The sequence below is a fragment of the Myripristis murdjan genome, chromosome 12 (assembly GCF_902150065.1).
Source record: "Myripristis murdjan chromosome 12, fMyrMur1.1, whole genome shotgun sequence".
Taxonomy (NCBI): domain Eukaryota; kingdom Metazoa; phylum Chordata; class Actinopteri; order Holocentriformes; family Holocentridae; genus Myripristis; species Myripristis murdjan.
In genome coordinates, this window is record NC_043991.1 from 19119376 (window position 1) to 19145869 (window position 26494).

The 26494-nt window shown below is 40.4% G+C and overlaps 1 protein-coding gene across 1 annotated transcript in view; it reads left to right on the forward strand.

The window, feature by feature from the left end:
• Nucleotides 1-720: 720 nt before the first annotated feature.
• Nucleotides 721-26494, forward strand: part of eeig1b (estrogen-induced osteoclastogenesis regulator 1b) — a 26946-nt gene continuing 1172 nt past the window's right edge. The window contains exons 1-12 of the mRNA XM_030064758.1: nucleotides 721-895; nucleotides 1264-1589; nucleotides 14760-14880; nucleotides 15139-15168; nucleotides 18940-19056; nucleotides 20497-20543; nucleotides 20738-20898; nucleotides 21301-21405; nucleotides 22825-23038; nucleotides 24016-24137; nucleotides 24249-24318; nucleotides 24415-26494. The exon at nucleotides 24415-26494 is cut by the window's right edge and continues 1172 nt beyond it. Of these exons, the coding sequence (XP_029920618.1) occupies nucleotides 1444-1589; nucleotides 14760-14880; nucleotides 15139-15168; nucleotides 18940-19056; nucleotides 20497-20543; nucleotides 20738-20898; nucleotides 21301-21405; nucleotides 22825-23038; nucleotides 24016-24137; nucleotides 24249-24318; nucleotides 24415-24460 (1179 nt within the window). The 5' untranslated portion in view covers nucleotides 721-895; nucleotides 1264-1443 and the 3' untranslated portion in view covers nucleotides 24461-26494. The remainder of the gene's footprint in view (nucleotides 896-1263; nucleotides 1590-14759; nucleotides 14881-15138; nucleotides 15169-18939; nucleotides 19057-20496; nucleotides 20544-20737; nucleotides 20899-21300; nucleotides 21406-22824; nucleotides 23039-24015; nucleotides 24138-24248; nucleotides 24319-24414) is intronic.

The following is a 26494-nucleotide window of genomic DNA, read 5'->3' on the forward strand; positions in this document are numbered from 1 at the left end:
GCGCAAAATTTATATACAGGCCTGTTTATGAACACTTCTCCCACCACGAATTGCTCTCACACTAATGATTCCCTTACATGAACAATTAATTATTAAAATTAATTTGAAACTGATTTATGGTAAGTGTATATATTTGTTAAATACATTCCAAACTGGTTTTGGTTCGCATTGGTTTTGGTCATGTAACTGAGCAAACCATCAAAAAACATTGATTGTTTTCACAAATTTGCTATATTAAATTTTTTAAAAAAAAGTTTCACCTGGTCACTGATTTTTACTGTAGCACATAGAAATTGAGCTGAGATTTTGGTATCATACACAAACACTACTGACTAAGGCTGGAAGATATGTGTAATTCATTTTTATTTATTAATTTATTATTAAGTCATTAATTTTACAGCTATTGCGACTGTGATATGAATGACAATTTCAGTAGGAATTGGGACACCTCAGGGTGGGGTGTGAGCTGGGGGGCTTGTTGTGTCCTCTGTCCCCTCGATGTTGAAGTGAAACTTACGCCATTGACGTAAAACTTGATTTGACTACAACAACTTTTTTTCTCACACATTTTGTACAGTTTGGATATTGCAATCGGCCATATCGCATTCGGATAATACCTATTTTCGATAAATCGTTCGGTCCCTGGACTGACTCTGTTGAACTTGTTGCACAAGATCTCGGCACAACACTTTGTGGACGGTCCCTAAGCGGCCGGGCGTTCAGGGAGCCGCCGTGGCTCCGCCGTCTGTACCGCCGCGATACTGAGCGGGGAAAAGTTGGCACAAACGCCTGGAGCTGCTCAGATCCGACACTTATCTAACCTGGAGTCACCTCTGTGGCGGTGCCCAGCCGTCTGCCTGCCAGCCGCTGAAAGCCGCTCCGGACCAGCGACAAGGTGAGCCTCAGTCTAACTTCATACTCCGTGCTGTGTTTTTCACAGTGAGCCATGAATGGTGTCGGTGTTTGCGTGGCAGCTGTCTGCTCTGTGAAAGTCTCGCTGTAAAGAGCTGAGGAGGCTGTGGCACTGTTGTCTGACATCATGTGATGAAGACATTATTCACCACACAGCACCAGCTGTATTTAATTTGATTTAATTTAATTATTTACATAAGATACTGACTTATCATATATCTCCTTCACTTCTGATTGCCACAGCTGTCACTGCTGCAAAAACAGCAGGAGACACACTCACTGAGCAGTCATGCAAATGTCAATCTAACTGTTATCATGTAATGCAATACCAGGCTTCTTGTTCTGTTCCAGGTTTAAACCATTATTCAGAGATGATTAGCCAAGTGGCAAAGAAGGATTTTCAACCTCCACTCAAAAGCAAGATAGATATATTTTTTCTCTTCATTCATCATTGTTGATCCAGATTTGCTCCGTCTGCACACACCAGCAACAAACAAATCCTCCTGTGAAGACATTAGAAGCACTCCACCAATGGCTTTTTTAATGAAAAAGAAGAAGTTCAAGTTTCAAATCCATTTCACTTTGGAGGAGCTTACAGCTGTGCCTTTTGTCAACGGTGTGCTTTTCTGCAAGATCCGACTGATGGATGGTGGGGACTTTGCCATTTTATCATCCAGGTATTTAAAGTAACTCTTGACTTTCACTTCCACATCTGTAATAAAACAGGTACAATGCCACAAAAACCTTTGTTACACACAAAGCAGTGACACTCATGGCTGTGCTGCCTCCAGTTGTTGGCTGAGGCTCAGTACACAGCGACAATGACATTACTGTGCCTCCACAGATATTAAATAGCCCACAGTTATTTTCCCTCCGTTTGAAAATTGTTTATTCTTTGCGGTCCCATTCAAATGGAGCTGGAGTGGATTATGCACACAAACCTTGCTACAAAGGAGTGCCTAATTCACCTTGTGTCTGCTGGTGGTTTTCCACCACAGATCAAGGAAAGACTCAGTTATGTACATAAGTTGTGTAGTGGGCTGCTGGAGAATTCAACTGCACAGCCAGGAGCATACCAGGGATTTTGGATGTTTGTCCTTTTAACTACATTTTTTTTTCATTTTACATTGCAACAAACCAAAAATTGCAAAAATTTTGCAAATGATGTGGGGTTACTACAGATTTCACAGCATATAATCAAAATCCCTCCAATTTCAAATTTGAATTGTTGGTTGAAACAGCCACTTATTATAATGTTCTGTTTCTGCGGCTAACAAAGTCGTCACTGTTCATAAACCACAGAATTGATAATTGGCTCTGTAAAGCAAATGTTTCCCCAGGGACTGTTTTCCATCAAAACACAACAGTCCTGCTGCTTTTAGGAAAACTAATGTGGACAACTTTATTACAGTGATGAAATACTGGTGTGAAGAAATTTTGAAATCTCTTAAAGTTTATTTTCATATTGTGGTGGAATGAATGGAAACCAATGGCTGGATAAAAGGGAGGAAAAATGATGAGTTCTACTGGGAAAAGCTCAGCAGAAACATGAAGTATCTAAATTTTACGTTAAACAAAAACAAACAAACAAAAAAATCACTGGTATGGTTCTCTGCTGTATGGTACTTTTATTCCCACCCTGCTTCACAGACATACAGTGGGATTTAAACAGTTCAGTACCTTGCTCAAGGGCATGACACAGTGGCTGCTAAGGGAGGGAAGAGCATTAATCATTTACTTTGCTCAATCAGTGTGGGAAAATATGGTTTGGGTTCAAACTGGCAACCCTCCAGACCCACGGCAGCTTCTCTAATCTGAGGAGCGCCTCAGCCCCTCTGACACCGTCACACAGACTGCTTCTCAAAGCATCGCTGCAGATTTGTCACTCATTGTGAAGGCAGCAACTTGTATGGACTTGCTACCAAAAAGCTGTAGCTGTTCTAACAGTCTCTGGGGTTTGGGCAGGTGATACACATACCTGGAGAGCCTCAGCTGTGACCTTGAATAATTAGACGGGGGAAGTGAACGCTGCAAAATGTACAAAGTCACTGAGTAACTTTTTAGAAAGAATAAATTTGTTTAAATTTTGGTAGATGTGATCTTTTCATAGCAGCAGTGGTATTGGCATGAAGTAGCAGGTAAACACAGGTATTTCTAATGACATTCATTCAAGTTTAGAAAATACAAAAATGTGCACCAACAAAGCAAAGACAGATTCGTCCTCTTCTCTCTGCTCACTGACCACTGACAGTTTGTGATGGTTCAGGCACTGATGGGAGCCTAAAACATTTGTACTCTGTAGTGAAGCTGATTTAAAATGTAGCTGGAGTACTACACTTGGCAAAATAAAGATTAGTGACTTAAAAAAAAATACTCAAAAAGTACAAGTGCACAAAAAGCTACTTAATTACAGTAGTATGAGTAAATGTAATTATTGGTTACTTCCACCTCTGGAGGTTCATGTGATGTGTAATTGGTATAGTGCCTTCCCTATAAATTTAAATGCAGTAGTTGTCATTTTCTCTACAGATAATAGTAATCTTTATTTATATAACATTTTTCCAAGCAGAATTACAAAGTGCCTCACAACCAATCAAAATAGAAGTGACCTATTGACAAAGACCAATAAAATAAATGAAATAAATTGTCAAATAAACTGTAAAGAAAAAAAAAAAAAAAAAAAAAAGACCGAGGTATAGAGATGAGACAAATAGAGTAGGCAACATAGATTAAACAAGTAAAAGTTTATTTAAATATGTATTTGGGATATAATATGGCAACATCAGGAGTCATTGTGTTACCAAGTGCAGGACCCCTGCTGGCATCACCTTTAGCCTGGGCGCAGAGACAGTCAGCAGGGCCCTGTCTGACCATTTGAGAGGGGATCAAAAGTTCAGGAAGATAAATGGGGGCCAGCTCATGCAAAGCTTTTAAAGTAATCAATGAAGTCCTACAAATCAATTCTGAAACAAACAGTGAAGCTAAAACGAGTTGAACATGGTTCTGTCTCTTAGTTTCAGGTAGTCTTGATACATGAGCCTTTTGTGGGGTTGGCCTGCCCTCCACACTGAAATACCATCATTTCATAATTTAGCCATGAAACAAAATTCTCAGCGAATCTCGGGAATCTCGGAAGCTCGATTGGTTGGTCAGCAGACAGGCCCAACAGGTCAAATTGTTCATGTTGGACAAAAATGTTTTACTTTCTTTGCCTTGAAATTAGGTACCAACATTCATGTTGCCTAGAGGATGAAACCTGACAATTTTGGTGACCCCATGACCGTGAACACAGACGCCCCGCTGTGCCTGCACTACAGGAAAAGTCATAGCAATCCACCATGTAGATTTGGAGATATGGCGCTTTACTTAACCACTGACTAACCAACCAGCTGACACGGTGATGTACAGACAACCACTTTCCAGTGAGGCAAAAGAGAAAAAAAATCACAAAATTGCCCAGAGCTGTATTCACTCAGCCTGGAATCAAAGAGAGCTGGCTCACTCATCCTGCACCCAGAGCTGTTGAAGTTTCATACTGGGAACAAGATCATCTACACCTGAAAAAGCTCCTCTTTGACACATCACTCAATGCAATACAAGCACTGGTGTTTAGACGCACATCAAACATCAGGCACAGTAATCAAACAGGTGAATTAACTCCGTATGCACTAGTGGAAAAAGAGGTGTAAATATTGTGATATTAACAGTCAAGCAAACAGTATACATTAATTCATTTAAAGTGTCAGTATTGCCAAGATATTCACTGGTTAGTCCTGCATTTTGTACCATATCCAAAATGCCCATTCAAAAGCACCATGGTATTCCTTATCGTCACAGTTTTCATATTTACCCAGCTGATGACTATCTGCCACTTTCTTATGCATATTTTCCTATGTGCGTGGCAGGAGAGTTTGCATAGGGGCCTCCTAGCTGCCCTTTTTGTTGATAACACACAGCTCAGAGGAATGTGCTAGTGGTGCTGTTGTGTGTCGTTTTTGTGGTATTGCCATAGAACATGTTTTAATTAATTAAGTAATTAATTAATTTTGTATAAGAGAACAGGATTCAAGGGAATACTGAGAGAGAGATAATATATATCTAGGACTGGAAATTAATTACTCATTAAATTTTTTAATCTTTACATTTTATTTCTAGGCCTGGAACATTTGCTCAATACCACCAAATAAAAAATAAAGTTGTTTATACATTTATAATATTAAGAAATTGGAATCATGGCAAGTGCACAATGTCCCATACAACATTTAATATGGCAGTAAAGGTAAGATGCATGGAGGAGGAGTGCAGAATATCTGTACCATATATGGATTATATGACAACTATGACCACAAGGACACCCTTTACAAAAATCCTGCTTGCCAAGGTGACGGATCACCTAGGGTAAAAGGAAAGGCTCGTTAATCAACTGGCATCTGTATTGCTTGGGGTGACGTTTTAGAAATAGATTGTATATTGATGCATGTCTAAATAATTGAATTTTGTGTGTTGGAGATGAGAGGAAGCTTCGAGAAGCTTCATCTGTTCTCCGATGCTCTCTGGAGGCAGCTCTGTCCATTTCCCAAACCATCAGTCTTGACTGGAATGCAGTTTAGTAAAGAGCAAATTTTCCTGCCAAATCATAAGAAACTAATTATAAGTGCCTCAAGAAAAGAGAAGTATAACCAGGTTGGAGTGTGATGTCCACAACTTATCAGTGTCTTGTTAAAACAGAAACAAACCCATATTCCCCCTGCATTCAGTATTCAGCACTGGTTGTATTTGTGTCCTTGGAGAGATTATACAAGGATATTTTGAAAGTCTGTTTGATGCGGAAAAGTTAACATCGAAAGAACCATGAGCATTGTTACTTAGTCCTTAGTTGTGCTTATTTTGATTTTATGTTTCACAAATGTCCTCAAATAAAGGTTACAACTTTAAAAATAAAAATGAGACAGACATTAAGGATTTAAATGGCATACCTCCATCTATTTTCCCTTTCTCAAGCTGATCATCTTTGGGATGCCAGTCAGGTTTCACCTGACTGTCTGTGTTTGTGTGGTGCGGAGCGCTGTTTATTCGTTTTATTTTTCTGCCAGTTCTATTCAAAAGCATGTGGTCATACTTGACCGTGACCATTTTTCCAAACAGTATTATGACAGACAAAAAAACAAAAACAAAAAAAAAAACAAAAAACAGTTGGGTCTAAGACAATAATGAAGGCCAAACAGCTTAAAATATTTTGTCTGCTCCAAAACAAATGTTCCTCCAAGAGCCTTGATCTCAAGTGACCCCGTTCCTCAGAATAGAGATTTGATGCAAGAAATACACTTCAGCTGGTCTGAGAGACTAACACACGTCTCCATGGACTTGAATTATTCACTGCACAATAGTAACAATTATCCCTCCATCTTACTCCTTAATGCTATCATTGTAGCGTTAATAAGTTATTACCACCTTAATGTTACACATTAGTATATCTAGTGTAAACAAATGGGATGGTCACCACTGGGTGCTACACCACACTGTAGGTGTGACTTGCCAGGAAGAGGATGTTGTGTATGTGAAAGGTGACACCCACCGCACCTTGATGTCACAACCAGGAGAGGAGACAAGGCACAGCCTTAGTCCACTTCTGCTAATCTTCTGCTACCTCCTATATTATTTTTCCTCTCTTTTATCCAGCAATTGGTTTCAATTCATTCCACTACGATATGAAAATGAACTTTCAGAGACTTCACACCAGTATTCCATCACTGTAATAAAGTCGTCCACATTAGTTTTCCTAAAAGCAGCAGCACTGTTGTGTTTTGATGACATGAACCTGGGTGGAGTGAAATGGTCGCTCCGTCAGGGAAAATAGTCGTGGGGAAACGTTTGCTTCACACAGAGAATTATCAGTTCTGTGGTTTATGAATGGCGATGACTTTGTTAGCCGCAGAAGCAGAACATTATAAGGTCTGTGTCTCCAACAAAAATTCAAATTTGAAAATGGAGGTATTTTGATTATATGCTGAGAAATCTTTTGTACCCCCACATGATTTGCAGAATGGTTTGTTGCAATGTAAAATCTGGGTAAATTGTAGAGAATGGGCCCACTCAACATCACTGATATGGTCCTTTAATGTGAAAAGGACTGATTATGGTGACTAGAGGCTAACTCGGTATCAGCTGCATGCTGTGTTTCAGACAAAGAGAATGCTCAAGATTTGCCATGAACAGACACTGCTGTTTTCATGCAGTCTCAAAAAGCCCAAAGAGTGACTCAGAGTCTGCCTCTAAATTTAAAATTGTGTATGTGAGTAGCCTAGTTGAGAGCATAATGCTCCTTGTGAGAGTCCCATGGTTACACTGCATCAGGATGCAGTGTCCCAGGCAGTGCCACTGCCAGGACAGCAAGCCCACTTTTCAGCTGTGTTTATGATTCTCTGTGTGTGTGTGTGTGTGTGTGGTGGCATGCATGTGTATTGTTTGTTTTGGGATGCCAGTGGTTGTCAGCTAATGTAAGGCTCTCTAAAGCACCTTGATAGTGGATGCTGTCAGGGAGAGGGTTAAAGGGAAAGTTCGCTCATTTAGAAAAAAATGATTTCACTCTACCCTGGCTCTTGCAGGACATGCAGGACAGTAGTGGGTCTATCTTCCTCTCATTGTTACTGAGTGCTGGATACTGGCTGGATACTCCAATTGCAACTATCAGCCTCCAGCCATTGAGGTGGAGCGAGACTTCCCCCCAGCTAACAGTCTTCAAAATAAACATTAGTTAGTACAAGTGCGCTAACACCAGCTCATACTGAAGTGACATACATAGGAAACATATCTTTTTTCATTTTTGGAAGTTAGGATGCCTCTGTAAAACACTTTTCCTAGTCCTAAGTCTCTGTTCCAATTTAACACAGGATCATAGACTTAGAAAATGTTTTTTTTTTTTGTTTTTTTTTTTTGGCATTTTGCTTTAGTTGATGATGATTTAGTTGCTTTTTCATTGGTTGCCTTATTCATGGTGCATAGAAAAATACACTGCATATACCAAACCTCTTTTTCAGTAACACCTTGCCTCACATTCACCTGCAGTTACACATACATAAATGGGAGCCGCCCAGTACAGCACCAGCTCATAATGGCGTGGGATGGACATTGTCCCAGCCAGCACAAGGTTTCATTACTCTGTCCTCCTCATCAAAAGCCCACTTCTTTAACCTTAAGCCCTAGGCGTACACTTACTAACTAAGCAAATATGTTGCCTCATATTTCCCTCTACATTACACCAGTTACCTGGGTAACAACACACAAACACACGCATTGCAACTAAAACCCCACTCACCCTTAGAATCAGTCCACCAGCATCAATTTATCTGTTTGTGACAATTACAATTAATTTACTAGACTTCAAGAATCAAGAGGGATATCAATAACAATCATTTTAATCACCAAACATTTGGTTTCAGTCATTCATTTCTCATCCAAAATGAGCATTTGAGAAAATAAATCTAATTAAAAATTGCTGGCCGAAATAAGTTTAATCTCTAGTACTTGGTTAAAATAGATTGGGTACTTTCCTCATGGACTGGGGAACAATTTATTTTAATTTCACATTTTAATGAAAAGGCATTCATCAGGAGGAAAATGAATTAGGAGTAGGGACGATCAAGGCTGTGATACAAGCTGTCATGTATCACAAATGTAATGAAGAGGGAAGGGGATTTTATCTGTGTGTGTGTGTGTGTGTCTCAGGCTGGTTTGCATCCAACTCTGTCTCATTCCTCAGATTCTTTCACTAGAAAAAAAAAAAAGAGAGAGAGAGAGAGAGAGAGAGACTAAACAGCAAGACCACATGGCTTGAAAAGTGGGAGATTTTATCCCAAATTTGCATCTGTGCTTTAGCTATCAGTGAATACACACCATACAAATTACACAATACACAAATACACATGACTTGCGATGAATGATATGAATAAATGTGAAGGTGAAATGTTGAAAGGGATAAATGAGTAAAGGGATGGATAATGTATCAGTCAATGTGCGTTAAATATGTAATTGGATGCTGTCCCTTTCTTGCTTAAGCTTTAGAGATAAGACTCCGTGTTATCTAGCAGTTATTGTTTCCACATGATCCTAAAAATGTGTCAGTGAGTCTAACAGGCAAATGCCCCTTTAAAACTTAAACAAAATCTTGAAGACGGCCAACGGAAACGGCCGAAACAAATTAAAATAAAACAAAACAAGAAAAAATGGCATACCTCCATCAAAACTATGCAGTTTTCATGATCTACCTTTTGTCAGACAAAATTAAACTTTTGTCAGGTCTTACTTTTAATGCTTTTAGCTGAAGGTTACGTTTTGTTTAATAAATTCAAACATTAAACAGTCCTGTGTGAGGTCGACTGAGGGAGCATCTCTGTTGCTGGAGTCATGCACCTTTTTGTGATAGGCCACGCCCACCACCATACTCCCTTTCGGCCAATCGGCTTGAAAGGTTAGTGAACTCTTTCTTGCGCTATGACCAAGTTTTCTACACACTTTTGCCATGTTACATGAACCTGTTCAGGGGTTATGTGCCTTTTTGTGATTGGCCACGCCCACCACCACGTCTCCTTATGACCAATTTGCATGAAAAGTTAATCAGCTCTTTCTTGGTCCATAACCTTTCCACAATATTTTGTGCAAATCCATTCATAACTTTTTGAAATATCACACTGACAAAGAAATAGCCCAACAGAAAGCAAGGGGTGAAAATATAACCCTTGTCCAGCTCATCATAACCTTGGGCAAACTTCTATCTGTCTATGTGTGTATGTGATTGTTTATTTGTTGCAGAAAGCAGAAATTTGGGTGATCAGGAATGATGTTGATGCTTCTTCTCCGGTCTTGTTCCTGCAGTTTTTACTCTGTCCAGTCCAGCATGATGTACAAGTCAGACCTTGTCTACAAGTGTATCAGATGCATTTTTTACTCCTATTCTCTCATTTTAGTCGATGCCGCTGTCTGCACCGGCTCTGTGCAGGCTCACGTCTCGGCTGCGTCCCACAGATTTAACCACGATCTAAAGCGCTTCTGAAGAATTTCCCTTGTTTTTATGTGCATATCCTCAGATGTGTATTTGGCTCTGAGTGCTTCCAAAACTCTGTGACCTATGCTCAACGCTGCACCTGAACGCCTCCTGTTTAGACACATTACACTGAACACTTCTGCTAAACAGACTGCTCACGCTACACTTGTGGTCTAGACATAGACATAGAGTTTGACTCTCTGTGGTTTTCTGTCATTCACTTCCTTGCTATATTATCATTCCACAACACAGTTAACAATTAAAGGGTATTTATAGGGCGTATGTCTGACTGTGACCTTTATGAGACCAGCGCCTTTGGGGGTCGTGCCCAACCAGCTAAGTAAAGAATTGCTCCATTGCAACAGATTGCATTGCTAGTATCAACTTGCCTCACAATGCTGTGTTTGTCAAAGCTGGCAAGTTGAGTTGTAAGAGGAGAAGTAGCAGAACCTGTCTGGCCATTCTCTCTCTCTCTCTCTCTCTCTCTCTCTCTCTCTCTCTCTCTCTCTCTCTCTCTCTCTCTCTCTCTCTCTCTCGGCCAGGCAACGACTTTGAGGCTTGTTGTTTTAAGAGCTGTAAAGTTCAGGTCACCTCTCTGATAAGTGGAGTGGAAAAAAAGTACCTCTGTCCACTGATCCAAAGTTAATAAGGCTGCCAAAGTTGCTGGGAAAAAAGAAAATGAATCAGCAACACAATAACATTCTGACAAAAGTTCTTATGAGGATTTAATAAGACTAGTAAAATGTTATGCTACTTATAATTACTGTCCATATCAATAATGTCAAAACTACATGCCACAAGCACATGGATGCAATGCCAAAAAGCTGAGGAATGTTACTTTAATTGTGTGTGTGTGTGTGTGTGTTAAGTGAAAGAGAGAGGGAAAGAGAAAGAGAGAGGGAGAGAAAGCCTAAAAATGATTGAAAGGACTTGTGGCAGACAACCTACAACATGCCCTAGCAAACTTCAGCAAATCTGCCTCCTGATCATTAACACCTGATTTTCAGATTTTCAGAAAACTTAATTGTTGACTTATAATGTAGGAAGTGAGGAATAGGTATAAGTTGAGTGAGAAATGAGAAGTAGTCGCTCTAATGTGGGACCTCTAGTAGACAATTTGTTGTATAACTGGGAAAAAAGGGTCCAATCTGTGTCAGGACTATTTGAAAAAGGAGGAGGAAGGGAAGTTCAAAGTGATGGTGAGTGAACTTACACCTACATACCTGCAGTCAAGGATGGCTGGTATAAATGGGCTTACAGGGCTAAACCCTCCCTGCCTTTTACAATAAAGACAAGAAAAAATATGATTTAAAAACCTTAGAACAGATTGTTTTAAAGTTTGGTTGAACTGAGAGCAGCAACAGCACCAAATAGTCACAAGAAAAACACAGGAGGTGGGCTTAAGTCTTACGGCCCAAACGCAGGAGCGTCAGCTTCCAGTCATTTTGGGTATTAAGTGAGTGACAGGTGTCATGGCACGCCCCCTTGATTTGCAGCCCTCACCGCCTAATGTTTTTGCTTTTTTGCAAAGTCTTGTTCAGCTGTAAAAGCTGCAAGAGGAGTATATGATTTAGGTGTTTTTTTAAAATGCAAATTTCTTTTTTATCCGATTTAATTTCTATTCTATGCCTTTTTCGTTTTGTCTGTGGTGCTAATAGTGTTTAAACTGTGAGTGTTCACAGACATTTGACAGGCAGACAGTGTGTGCATGAAGAGCTATGGTTTTGCAGTTCCACTTTCATTTTCAGTGTTTTTTTAAACCAGGTAACTGTGCAGCTCTGTGTCTGGGTCTCGGCATTTGAGGAAGTCCTGTATGAAGAATGCTCAGGGTTTGAATAAGTTTTGTGTTAGGATTACACTCAAAACACTCATCATATGTATCGAAGGCCACTTTGCCTCTAGTGACTGACAGCTTTGGCCGTGTAAGCTTTGTATTTATTGCACTTTTAACAAATGACTTAACTATGCACTTTAATAATGGCACTTTGCGTTTTGGAAGTGATATTTCAGTATATATGTGCTCTGTTGTGTGAATGCGTTGCTGATCATATCGGCATACTGGATTATTATCAGTGAATGGAGGCTCATAGCAGGCAGTGATGGATAACATCTGGATTTACCAGCCAAGCTGAGGCAAGCCCAGGACATTGATGGACTGCTGGTGTGTGTGTGTGTGTGTGTATTGTTTTGTGGAATGCAGGGCTTAGTGTCGTTTAAAAAAATTCATTGCCAGTACCAGTTCCTTCACCTTTTAATTTAAGACCAGTACCTACCCTACCTACCTAGTGTTTTTTTGATACTTTGTACAAATGAAAAACTTTTAGCTACATTTAAAAAATATCATCATTACATGATATTTTTATGTACACAGATGATAGTTTTTGACTTTTCTATGATCAGAGTTGACAATTTGTTGGTAAAAAAGGGGTCATAACAAAGGCAAGAGCTTTTTATCACCAGAAAGCCAATGAAAAACATTTGGAAGAATAATTCTGTGAAGTTAGGTTTCCACCTCTGTGTCAGGGCGTTGCTGTGGCCAGCCTGCTGTCAGCCTCTGGAGCAGAGCCAGGCTAATTTTAACAAGCACACCAGGGGTCTTTTCCAGTGGGGCTAGTTGGTACATTGACTCAAACTATTAACAAATCCTACTGACAGAATGCAAAATATCAGTATTTTCAACACTGATAGCATCATCTATAATGTCATCATCTATTTTCTTGTGCTTTTAGCCGGTGTTATCTGCTATGATCTCTCTGGCTGTGAAAAAGACCTCTAGTGAATGGATATGTACCCAAACACCTGCATGTTGCCTGTCAAGTTGTGCAGGATACAATAACGCCAGTAGCGATAGGCTGCATAAACAACCATCATTAGATAAGTATCAAAAATCGACAGCATGTATCATGACATTTTTTGATACTCACTAGGACTGACATAATTCCACTCTTCACCACTCTTCTACACCGAGCCCCGGGGGTGTAAGAACGCAGTGTCGTGTGTTTGAACACCACACTGACAGTCATCTCCCATGAAAACCTGTCTTGGGAATTGGTTGCTGATGATGACACTGCTGCATTTCCAGTTTTGTCTCCTTTCATCAGCATTATGAGAAGGTCCTGCTCTGACTGGGCGAGAAACATCACTTTGGTGTCATTTGTCTCAATACTGCAACATTGATTATTGGTTCAATTCCCTAACGCCTCATTCCTCCTCACATCCTTCTGATATTCCCCAGGAGGATTAGAGCAGGTTGCAGTAGGAAGGTGGTCAGAATATGAGATGCTATAGATCTCAGCCGAGCCCTCCCTCTTTGTTTTTTTAAACTTTACTTGTCCCGGGAAAGCTGACTTAGCTTCATACTGTTTTCCAATCCCACTCTGCCTCACATTCATCCAGACACAGACGTTCACTCTGGGAGCTGCTCAAGGGCATCTTGGCAATAGTCAAAATGAAAGTTATTGATGCACTTTGTTCACCCATACTCACCACACACACACACACTCCACCCTGTCTCTGTTAGTTAAACTTTGCAACATAGAAACCACTGCTTCTCTGAGAGCATGAAGCAGATTAACAGAATGACTATTCATGATTAGGGTTTCAACATCTGTTTGGTGTTGAAACTGTAGTAACTGATGGGTGTTGCCTCAGTGTGTATCTATTTTTCTGGGAGACCAAAACCCAGGGGAGCAGTGATATCAGAACTCGACGGACCAAAGAAATGCTTCATGGGTTCCACCTCTGTCCTTTAGTTACGTTGGACATGGTTTGAACCAGTAATGCTCTACCTGACATTTTCAAACACCACTGAAAATAGACCTTTTCTAGGAAGATGGTTGTGTTGCATTTTTGAATGAAACCTTTGTTTGAGTTAACTAAATGAGTCGGATTAGACCGAGATGTGGATCAGGAGAGATGAAGTGTCAGATTGAAAACAAAAATTGATGGTATGTGTTTTTAATCTTTATTTCATTCAAGAAAACGTAACCAAAAGTTTTTTAATCAACAGCCTCCTACTGTCACACAGATTCGCTGTCCTGTATGACCACAGGCTCATGCACACAGGTTTTTACCCTGACAGAGAGACAGGAACACAACTAGTTCACTATCTAACGCCAGTGTTTTCCCAGTTGGTCTGGAGTTTTCAACCATCAACCTTCCACAGTTTGCTGATTTATGTATTTCCCATTATCAGTTTGATCAATTGCTCTTTTTTTCACATTCCCGTTTTCTTTTCTCCTTTCCATGGGAGAAGACGGTTGCATCAGTTCATGAAATCGTCATGTTCTATTTCACCCTCCGGTTTTCATCACACATCTCCACCTCAGATAAAAAAGTGATGCTGGATTGATGTCAGACAAATTCAGTTGATTTTGTTAAAAAAAAAAATGTTAAAAAGGGTAATAAGCAAAAGAGCAAAAAGTGACTGGAAAGTTAGTCAGAAAATTTGCAAAAATAAACAAACGAACAGAAAATTACCAGAAATTTAGAAAAAAGGGCCAAAAAAAAAAAAAAAAAAAAAAAAATCCTGAAAATTGCCCAAAAATATTTTAAAAATTACTTTCAAATTCTATGCATAATTCATAAAATTCTATATTTAAATTACGATCAGTGATGCTGGATTAGTGTTAGATTAGTTGTGTTTTATTTAGGTTGTGCTCAGACACCTTTCACCTGGTCACAAACTATACTTCCACACTCTTTATGATTTAAACTGTATGATTTAGCAGCATGTAACAGCAGCTGTTTAATGTTGAGCATTTCTCTGACAGACAGTTTTCCCTAATCACCATGTTTCTCTGTGCAGGGAGGAGGTGCAGCAAAACTGTGTTCGCTGGAGGAAGAAGTTTTCCTTTGTGTGTAAAATGAGTGCCAGTTCAATTACTGGAGTTCTGGATCCCTGCATCTGTAGGGTTTCTGTGCGCAAGGTAAACTACAAATCCCAGCATGCAAAATTTCTTCACACCAGTATTCCATCACCATAATAAAGTCGGCCACATTAGTTTTCCTACAAAATACTGATAATAACTTGCATGCAAATAATAATGACGTGCAGTAGTATTGGCACAGTATATACTTGATTTGCCCCATAACACCTGAAGTCCACCTGAAATCAGAGTTACACTTTTGGTTCAGCACCACATTTTTTTTGGTCCCACAGTGACTTTTGCCCTCTGTCTTTGCAGGAGCTCAAAGGCGGAAAGGCCTTCTCAAAGGTAATGCTTGTTTTGTGATTATGAGTTGAAGAACCCCTAAAGCAGCCACCTTTTCATGCTAGGACCCTTTATTGTCCTTTGACCCCCTACATAGTTTGCAGAGTGAAGTTAAAAAAAAAAAAAAAAAAAATGTAGTTAAGCTTCCAGTGCACTCATATCCACCATTACAGTGAATCCTAGTGAACTTTCAAATATTTTTTAAATTTTTTTTATTTTGAACATGAACAAATAAATAAACATAGAACAAAATAAAGACGTAAACAAAAAGTAAACAGAAAAAGCAAACAACAACCAAAGAGCCAAATAAATTTGTCATTTGCATGTTCAAAAGGGAGTGGGAGGAAGTCGAAACTCTAGTCCCATCCCTTCACCTTACACTATTAATCAATAATTAACCCACTTCCAAATAATGATAATGATAATAATCACAACATAAACAAAACAAACCAAATACTAATAATATTTGGAGAGCTTATTTGCAAAAAGATATCTCTAGTTGTATTCATTTCTATAAACAGGTTGTTTTTTTTTTTTTTGTTTTGTTTTTACAATAAGATCAATGAAAAAATCATACCCGCAGGCTAATATACAGGGAGTATTGGCTTTGGCAATGAAATTTTGGATTTTACAGTGACACACATGCACACCTCACAGACAAGAGGAATGGCTTCCAATGTAGTGCCTTTATATATATATATATATATATATATATATATATATATATATATTATTTGTATGAATATTTATATAGTTTCTTAAGGCATCAGCTGCCCTGGATTTTAAAAAATTGTCTGTGAAGCGTTGAAGTTCAGTCTGATGGATGTAGAAACTGTGCCATCAGAAGCCTAAATTCCATGATTTAGAAATTTTCATCTGGCATTTTTGAAAAAAAGAACAATTTATTTTACATTCCCATGCTGGGACCTACCAGCAAGTTTGGACCCGTGGTTTGAAAGTCACTGCCCTAAAGTGTACTAAATAAATAAATGCACTTCAAAACTGCTTCCTTCAGTTCAGCGTTGGTTAGCTAAGCCTCCCACCCACGTGAACCTTTGGACAGCACTCGTAAATCTGAGCGGGCCCTGCTCTCTGTATAAAACACTTTTACAGCCTCATTGAAGGTAAAAGCACATCATAGTGAGCATGTGACAGACGGCTGTGGCAGTGGGAAGCACTCACAGATTACAGTGGGAGCCATAAGACGAACGTGTGTATCCTGTCAGGTTGATGTATCAGCTAGCTGAGTCATACAAAGTTATTGGTGTTTTGTCAGGTTTAGCTCAGTTTAATAACAGAGGCCCTTCAGGATTAGTCATGTGCATAAAGTGTGTTTGTCACAGAGTGGGTCTGAAGTGCATTTCGAAGTGCTTTACAGAATAACAAGATACAGTAACATTAAAGATATAGGGAAAAAATGCAAGAATACAAAAGTCTCATTTCATGGTATAATAGGTGGTGCAAAACATACAGTTTTAAAGTTTTGATTTAAAAGTCATCAGAGTTTTGGCTTGTCTAATAATCTGGGTGGTTATCCCATTATAACCAAACGCTGCTTCACTGTGTTTTGCTCTGACTCTTGGGACAGTCAGAGGACCGGTCCCAGGTGCCCTGAGGGTGCATGAAGGTTTGTATGCCACAAGCATGTCACAGATATATTTGTGCTCAAAACCAAAGAGTGTTTTGTATACGTAAGTAAGTTTTTGTCAAACGGCATTTTCTACAAGTTGTGATTGCCGAAGAATTTTTGAAAGGCCGGGGACAGACCACTGCAGTAATCCAAGCGTCTGGAAATGAAGGCATGGGTTAGCCTTTCTAGGATTTGTTCGGACATGATTCCTCTGACTCTTGCAATATTTGTTTGATGGTAGTTAAACGCCGAAGTTACTGATTTGACATGGCTATTGATATATAAATCGGAGTCCAGGATTAAGCCTAGATTTCTGACTTGATTTAGACTCGTAGTTCTACTCCGTTTCCTGTCTCTCTTCACTACGTCTTGCTTTTAAAACAACAAGCAAATTGGATTTTTCCATAAGGAAGATGCTGAGAAACAGACTGAGCTATTAAGTGTGTTAAAGACAATGAAGACAAGAAGGACCAATATGCCAGAAACTGTTGCTGTATCTTAATCCTTAACCTTGAACTTTGACTTTGTGTGTCTTGCTTTTCGCTTTTCTCAACTGTGTTTGCAAATATGAGTGTTACATGTAAATGTTCGAAGCTTGTCGAATGTTCTCATTCGGCTTAAACTGGGTATGTCCCCCGACCGCAATTTTTCCGAAGCCAAGGCGCTCAGGAGGAAGGCATCACTGAAGAGTGGCTGTTGACTGTGCAGAATCATCAGGAGAGAGAAATCAAGCGAGAGGCTACAAGAGGTCACTAACCTCTGAATAAAGTCGCTGTGTCTTCTGGCCCTTCACTCACTTCCTCTCACATGTATGATCAGACTGCATGGCTGTCAGTAACAGATGTGGACATGGACATGGGAAGGATGTTAATAGATCACATAGGAACACGAATGTACAAGAACATTGCCTAGTGACTCAGATCTCTGCATGGAAAGGAACAAAAATACATAAAATGAGCCGGCCTTTGCCCCTTCTGTGTCAGACACTTAAAGAGGAAGAGATGCTTCAGTGTCTCGCACTTTACTTGTGCTTTTGATTTGCATAGTTTTATCTCCTCTTGGTGGTGCAGACAGTTTTGACTTAGTGAAATTTACTGGTGATAGGCTGAGACACAACAAAAACTGAACTGCAATAAGTCATTTCATGTGTCTTTGCTCCAAAGCTAGATTTTCCTAATATCAAAGTGGACGCTGAGTTTGGGGGAAAAATGAATGGAAATCTGTATTTTCACACCGAAGAAAATTAGAAATTTCTCTCCTCTTAGACTTCAGTCTTACCAGAATGTTTTCATGCATCTACGTTTGTCCTTGTGGGAGTATCTATGGCTCAGCCCTCATGTGACTGTGATTATGCAACAGTTATATGTTTGTGTGTGTGTGTGTGTGTGTGTGTGTGTAAAAGCAGGTAGCTGACTCCATCTAACTATGGCCTTGCAGACACATTTAAAGAGTAACCAAACCCCAAGCCCAAACCTGTGTGAAGCCTGACCTCTGGTGGTGAAGAGTATGCCTGGTCTTTGGTGGCAGGTGATGTCACCACCTGTTCTTCTCTCTGGTGGTGACATCACTTGCCACTCTGCTTCACACCACTAGAGGTCAGCCTGCACAAAGATTTGGGTTTGGGGTTCAGTCACTCTTTCAGAAGAAAATATATACACAGTATCTGACTCTCTTGTTATCCATCTGATTTGTTCTGCCTGGCTGACATCATCATAATCTAACAGGGATATTCCACCTACCAGAATATGTGGTTTCCACCAGCAGGGGGCGATGCAGAGCACAAAATGGGGTTGAATAGAGTTTAAAGCAGTTCAGAGCTGTTTAAATGATGTTTTTTTTCTGTGCATTGGTGAAGATGACCCAACAGTGGTTCAAAAGATGCTCAGGTCTGTGTGCTTTAGAAACAGAACAGAGCGATGAAGACTCTACTCCATTCAGGTTCTGTACATTCTGTTTAGCATGTGTTCCTCACTGGCTCTGATTAAGCTTTCTTTCTATGTAGGCTTTGCTGTAATGATTGATAACACTCTCTCTCTCTCTCTCTCTCTCTCTCTCTCTCTCTCTCTCTCTCTCTCTCTCTCTCTCTCTCTCTCTCTCTCTCTCTCTCTGTGTGTGTTTGTATGTGTACTTCTTTCTCTCTCCAGTTAGGCTTTGCTGATCTCAATATTGCAGAGTTTGCTGGTTCGGGCTCCACAGTCCGCTGCTGCATCCTGGAGGGCTATGACACCAAAAACACTCGTCAGGACAACTCTATCCTCAAGGCAGGGCAACGCACACACACACACACACACACACACACACACACACACACACACACACACACACACTAGCAAACACATAAACACACCAGAGGCCTGTACCATAAAGCTGGATTTCGGCTTAGCGAGCTAACTTCAGGCTTAACCCTGGGTTTTATGTACCACTAAGGTGGTTTACTTTTTATCGGGGTATGTTGCCATGGTAACATAGGCTGAACACCTAACCTGCTCCGGAGCAGGTTAAGTTCAGGATAAGAGCTCAGCAGGTATAAAATCCCCACCTACTGACCAATCAGTTCTCTTGGAAAATGGCCTGCCCTTTTGATGAGAGCCCAGTGGATCGAGGTGCACAACTTGTGAACCTTTTTTTCCAAGTTAGGCGGAGTATTTTTTCCCTTTCTTCTTCTTCTTTTATAAAATTAATAAATTTTACTTAGACTTCTTATTTTAATTCTGTTTGTTTTTCTCTCACATTTTTTTTTCAAGTTTGAAGAGAGGAAGAAGAAGGAAGTTTTTTTTTTACTCATGACTTTACACTGTCCAACCAAAAATTGATCTTGTACACTGATGTAAAGATTTTTAAAAATATTTTTGAAAATAAATGAGGGGAATTTAATTCAGAGGGTTAAATAAAAGCCTGATAAAATACACACCAGCCTCTGGGCTCCTTTGGGTTTCCATTAGTTTGCTCACATTTAGGTGTCTGCCCTGAAAAGTCCACATGAGAGTTGATGCCAAATGTTTTACAGTCTTTAAGTGACACTGAAATAATATTTCAACCAGCAGAATAAACACGAGGCGTCAGATGGTTTATAATATGAAATACCAATTGAATAAAAGTGACGATTCTGACGAAACTCAAACTGAGGGCAGACCTCCAGCGAGGGTCGACCGTCACTGTTAGAGAGGGCCAGTTCCTCTGCAGGAGTGTATGGCTGAGTGGGAGACACATTAATTTATTGAACACACAAATGTTACTGTACTCAGATCTACTTGTGCCGTCATGGTGGGGAAGTAATATTAGAGTCGCACTAATTTACGCATTAACTCAGTCAGCGATTTTTTGCCAGCATTCCTTGCGGCTCTTGGCAGCTGCAGCTGTGTTGCTTTTTGCCTGGATGATGGATTTATATTCCTCGTATTTATTTAAGATTACTGTCTGCTCCTCCATCGTAAAGTATGCAGCTCGGCTGGATTTGTCCATGTCTGCGATTGGTCGTATGCAGCAAACACCGCCCTTTTTATGTGAGAGCGCACAGATCTAGATTGTAAAACCCTGGGTTCAGTTAGTGAGTTGATAACCGGCTTTGTGGTACCAAAAATCAGGATTACGGATGTCTGGTTAAGTGAAGCCAGATAACCAAGAGAAACCCCGGGTATGTTAATCCAGCTTTATGGTACAGGCCCCAGACTAACACTGAGCTGTGTCTGTCTTTTTAATAGGTAACAATTGGGATGACACTTTTATCAGGAGATCCCTGCTTTAAAACGTGAGCTGCTCTTTATTTTTTCTCATTTACAAAAAACCCAAACTGGCCTGCACTTTCAAAATGTTTGTTCCAACCTTTATGTTGCTGCAATACACAAAAATAAGGGTGTTTAAAGGAAATGAATGTGACTGGTGTGACTGAGTTTATTCTTTGTAAAACTGATTCATGTTTTGTGCCTGTGGTTGCACCCAAAGACCTCCAAGCACTGCTAAATCCATCTGCATCGGGTGCCAAGATCCCTCCCTGCAGCTGGACTGCAAGGGTGAGAGCACTGATGCCCAATTCCAGCCACCAGGGGGCATTATTGCAGGAGCTCGTCCCCTGAAACCTCGGCAGCCCTCACTGCTCAGCTCAGGTAACAGCTCAAGCTATTAAATTTCTCATGAAAGTGGGTTGAATATAGATTGAGGTTATTCGGACCTTATCAGGATTGCAGTGTGGTGCAGTGTTGATCATACTCAAGGCTTTCAAATACAAGGAGTAGACAAAATAATGGAAACACAATGGAAATTACAAAGGACTTGAACTTTGGAGTAACTGAATCACATGTACAAAGGCAGCTACACAAACAATTCATGGAGTTAAACGCCATGTAACAAGAATTAAGAAATGAAGTGAATTTGTTCAGGTTTCAAAGAGTTAAAGGAGCTCTTACACATTTTACCCAACACAACTCTGCAACACAACGTATCCTATGTGTGTTTCTTTTCTATTATCCTTCAGTCGTGTCATGAGTTGTTGTGTGTTTTGGCTGCAGGACTGCCTGAGGAGGGAGAGCAGACTGTTTCCAGCCCAGACGAGGTCTTTCATATCGGTCATTTCCGTAACTCCAGCTATGCCAGCCAGCACAGCAAGATATCAGGTCAGGGACCTTTACTTCCTCATACCACCATCAGGACCAGGGACTTTTACTTCCTTGTTTACCCCCACCTCTCCAACACCACACACACACACACACACACACACACACACACACACACACATTCACATATGCAGGCCCTACAACACCCCAAACAAAGTTGGGGAAAAAACTTAACTTACAATTTCCAAATACTCCTAGACACATTAAGTTAAGCAATAAATACTTGAACACTTTTATGAGCTAGTTTTGGCTGTGCAAGGAAAAGCAGACCGGGACAATCAATGATCTGATGAGAACTTGACAAAGAGGGATACCGGAATGTGTAAACTTCTTATTACACCTATAAACATATTATTGCTACTAAAACTGAGCAACAAAATACAGTCAGGCGGTGCTGTTTTGAGGCAGTCAGTGGTGATATGGTCAGATTTTCCACAAGCAGCTCAGCTGGATAAGATGTAAAGATGTAATGTTGTCAATGATGCTGTTATTGGAGGTATCACCGCAGAGACAGATGGATTTTGTCACATATGGGCTGTATTCCAGTTCAAGGGCAATGTCCTTTGAAGGATGCAGTCTACAAAGGATGTGGTCTTTGGAGGACTGAGGGCCTGTCTTAACTAATGGTCACTAATTAGGTCAGTCCACCCAGGATTCTGAAACCCCAATAGTTTGAAAAACGTCCCGATGGACTGAAAGCCCATTAGTCCGATGACTTGTTGTTCCAAAAAAAAACAAAAAATCTAGTCCAAACCCCAATAGTCTGAAAAATGTCCACTCTGTGTAATTGGATAAATTTAAGCAGGGGTTTCCTCTGGTTAAGGTTAGGATAAATGGGTGGATGCATTTCTTAGCAGGAATGCAAAATGTGACAAACGCCGGCAGTCACCAAACTGCCAAACACCTCCAGAGTGTGTCTTGTCAGAGCAATGAGCCTTCAGAACAATGACCTTTTGTTTTCGGGATAACAGGCCATCAGACGAGACATGCAACAGGCTGCAAAGGATGTGGCCTGTTGTGTTCTGCTAAAAGAAGGCTATATATCTAGATAGATAGATAGATAGATACTTTATTCATCTCGCAGGAAATTCTCAGTTTTTCAGCAGTATCCACAGTTACAGATTAAATAAATAAAAAATAAAAAATAAAGAATAAGATCTAAGTACAACAGAATAAGATCTAAGTACAACCCAGTGTGCAAAAAGCAATGTGCAAAAAAAAAAAAAACGGCATATCTGTGATACTTTGGACTGGGACAGCCTTGTTGAGCGACTATGGCATATGAAGGTCTGAAAATGCAAGCTTTTTGAAGGGTGCAGCCCTCGCAATGGGACACAATGCAACAGATCTGGAAACTTTGTTTTTCCATCTTTATTTCCAGAGTCTAGAGCTACCTCTCGTCTCCTGTCATCTTTATAGGCTACAGCACAGAGCACTCTCGCTCCTCCAGCCTGACAGACCTCAGCCATCATCGTAACACCTCCTCCAGCAGTAGTGTCTCATGTGGGGTTTTCCACCCAACTCAACCTTCTCCCTCCACTCCCACTGAGTCACACAGAGAGGCAACTCCCACAAAACCAGAGAGACCTCCACTACCCTCTCAGTCAGTCCTGCTGTCCAAAAGACCTTCCAGGTAGACACACACAGACACACAGACACACCCAAGAACTAATTGTGGTGTTTCCCAAAAAACGATGGTAGTCACTGCTTCACCACCAGAGTACAAAGGATTGTTATCTAACTACGTGTGCCTGTTCCCCAAAATCGCACAGCTGTAGGTCTTTGGTCTGACTAAGAGTTGAGTGTATGCTTTTCTGTAACACAGTCTAGGTGACCGTAATTTAGCCAGATTGGTTACCGTCAGTGCAACATTGTCGGGATAAACTACTGAGGGACTATGCTTCTACTACAACTGCAGAGTTGTCATTCCAGCCCCACAAATTTACAGCGGTGATTACAAATGTTCGTTGGAACTGAAGTTTTCAGATAACGAGGTTTCTGGGAAATGCACCGTTGATCAGTGGTGGTGCTGCTAAATGTAATACCTTAACATTTTGATATAGAGTTTAACTCTTAAAAAATAGCCTACATGAAATAGAACTGGTAGGAATAATGCACAAAAACAAAAACAAAAAAATACCATCATTACACAATTCACAAGCACTTCAAAGCAAGAAACTGAACTAAAAAAAGCTTGGTAAGGCAGCTACAACCACAGTATGGAGCAGAGCAGACATTGCTCCATTTGCTGTTGTCATTTGTCTGGTACAGAGTAAAATGGCGATTATATTTGTTTGCCATGGTAACAGTAGGGCTGTAAAATGTGTCACACTTGTTTGGAAACTGTTCACTTAATGTTTAGGTGAATTTTAATGGAGAACCAAAGTGTCAGGCTGCCACCCTAGGCATCCTGATATGATGATTCAAACCAACAACCAACTTCTGTGTGTTTAAAGCTTGATGCTCTTCTCAGGCAGCAAAACATAGCCTCTCATGCATGGAGAAAGAAGGAAAATGTAAGCGGTATAAAAAATAGATGGACGGATTTCTTCTAGAGTTCTTCTAAAAAACACAAACATATAAAACATGAAACGATGCCTTGCCTAACAGGAGGAAGAAGGACACTGTGGAGAGACAGCCCAGCTGTGTGGACGACACTCGTATCGATGCTGATGACATCGTGGAGAAAATTGTCCAGAGCCAGAACTTTGCTGATGTCAGCAACAATGAAGGTTAGGGAAAAGTTTGACATGATGGGCTAGGAAAACATATGAATAGTGTCTTGGATAATAAATGATTTCACTGGATTAATCACAGTGCTCTGGATGTCTCATTTCCTTTAGACAGTAACTTGAGACTGTTTATCAGCCGGGATGGGACCACCGCCCTCAGTGGAACACAGCTGGGCACCAGGTACACTGTGGCACTGTGTGTGTGTATGTGTCATTTTGTCTCACCCATTTCCTTTATGTTAGTCACCTCTAATCATCTGTTTTTCTGTTTCCCTAGAGTGACGGCTGGCGTCTTTGAACCGGTGGTCATTGAGACCCACTGAAGGACACACTGACGACCCATCTGGGCTGTTCAGCTGCTTCACCGTTTCTGTGACTTCTGTGACTCTCTATGTACATGTATGTGCATACCCGTCTTGAGTTCACTCCACTTGATATGTGACTACTATAATACTGATATTGAACATTATTAGAATATTTAATCAGGTGGTGGGAGGTGTAGAACATATGATTAATCTATTAATCAAGAGAAACTTCTTAATCCTGAAACTGATCAGATCAAGTGTGCAAACTACTTGCCACCTACAGCACTGAATCATTAACAGAAGAAGCAAAAACATTTTTAACAGTGAATGTGAAAACAACAAGAATTATACATCCTAAATGCATCACCGATCGAAAATCCAGTACCCAGTAAATCATTTTCTAGCCAAACATTTTACATTACTTCTTGGATCCCTTGAAACCTTGAAAATTCTGATAGATAATAATTCCCCCACTGGTGTTGTATTTCCTCTGTGATGTAGGCTCGTGAATTTGTATCGCTCTGTTTATCAGAGACAAGCCAGCAGGTGGTGTTGGACCGTAGTGTAGCACCGTCATGACTGTGAGTGTCTTCAGCCGGTATTACCAGACTTTACAAAGTGTCTACTTACATACGTCGTCCAACACGCGTTCAAAGAAGGCACGTGGCGCCAAAACATCTGTGTTTATGTCTCACGTCTCCCTTGGGCAAGTAACGTAACAGAAACATGAAGTTCAGTAATGCGTACATGAATTTCATCTGAAGAGAGACAGATTTTGTGAGTGCAAGCCTTTCCTCGTCAGTACTTGGAGAATTTACAAATCATGGTAATCCCATTTACTGGATGTAACTGTCATTACGAGGAAGAGAGATGACTGAAAAAGAAGAAATGAGTGTAGGACTATACATCACAACTAAAATTCACAGATTTGCCTCTGGATCTAGACTACTGTGACTTGATGAACTGTTTTGTCTTTACAGCTATAGGTACTGTCCACTTTCCCTTATTAGCTATTAAGCAAGTCATCTGTTAACAAGTGCTAACTAACGAGCTAACGATATTTAAATACAAAAACAATCAGCTAGGTCACTGATAAAGTGTTGTCTGAAGGAATAATACGAATCAGTCACTGCTATTTGTGACTTTTGAGTCATAAATTTAGAAACACAATCATCTTTTCTCAGCCACTGTTGCCAAGAGCAGTGGACCTCCAAAGTGGCCGCCAGATGTTCCATCTCCTGAAAGCTTTTTATTTGGGAAAAATTGTTGTTTTTAACAACAGGCCACAACACTGATTGTGAAATGGAGTTAACAGTTTAAAGATGTTGTAAAAGTTAGCTGGCTAATTTATTTGGCATCACCATGGTAATGGACCATGACGCCAGACTCACTCCCTCCAGAACTTATTGAACTTGTTAGCGTGCTGCAGATGGTGCTGCTAACCAGCAGGTTACTGGAGCCCCCAGCCAGTATCCAGCACTCAGTAACAATGAGAGGAAAATGGCACCACTACTGTCCTACATAACAACTGGGGGAGAGTGAAATCATATAAAAACATTTCAAAATGGGTGAAGTACCTCTTAACGGGTTGGTGAATACTGATCTTGTATGTGTTGGCATCTCAGTGTCACCGTATCGATGTCAATCTCACAGCTGTCCCAGCACAAAGCTCCTGTTGTACCATGACGTACAATAGAGCTGTTTATACAATAGACCCTCGCCCACATAGATGTCTTTGTGTCTTTGTGTGTGTGTGTGTGTGTGTGTGTGTGTGTGTGTGTGTGTGTGTGTGTGTGTGTGCGTGTGCCACATCTGGGCGAGTGAGTGTGCCTCCAAGAGATTTACTAAATGCATGCGGGTCATGCATGCTTGCTTCATGTGAAAGCATGGACATCCGTGTGGAGAACATGCCTGTAACCTTTACAGTAATGCTACTTCCACATTTAAAATAAGTGAGTCTTGTGTCCCATTCACCCTGCAGATTGTTTGGTTAGCTGGTTTAAGCAGTATCATGCACATTTGTTCGCCATAGTCCCACCTATCCAGGGAATA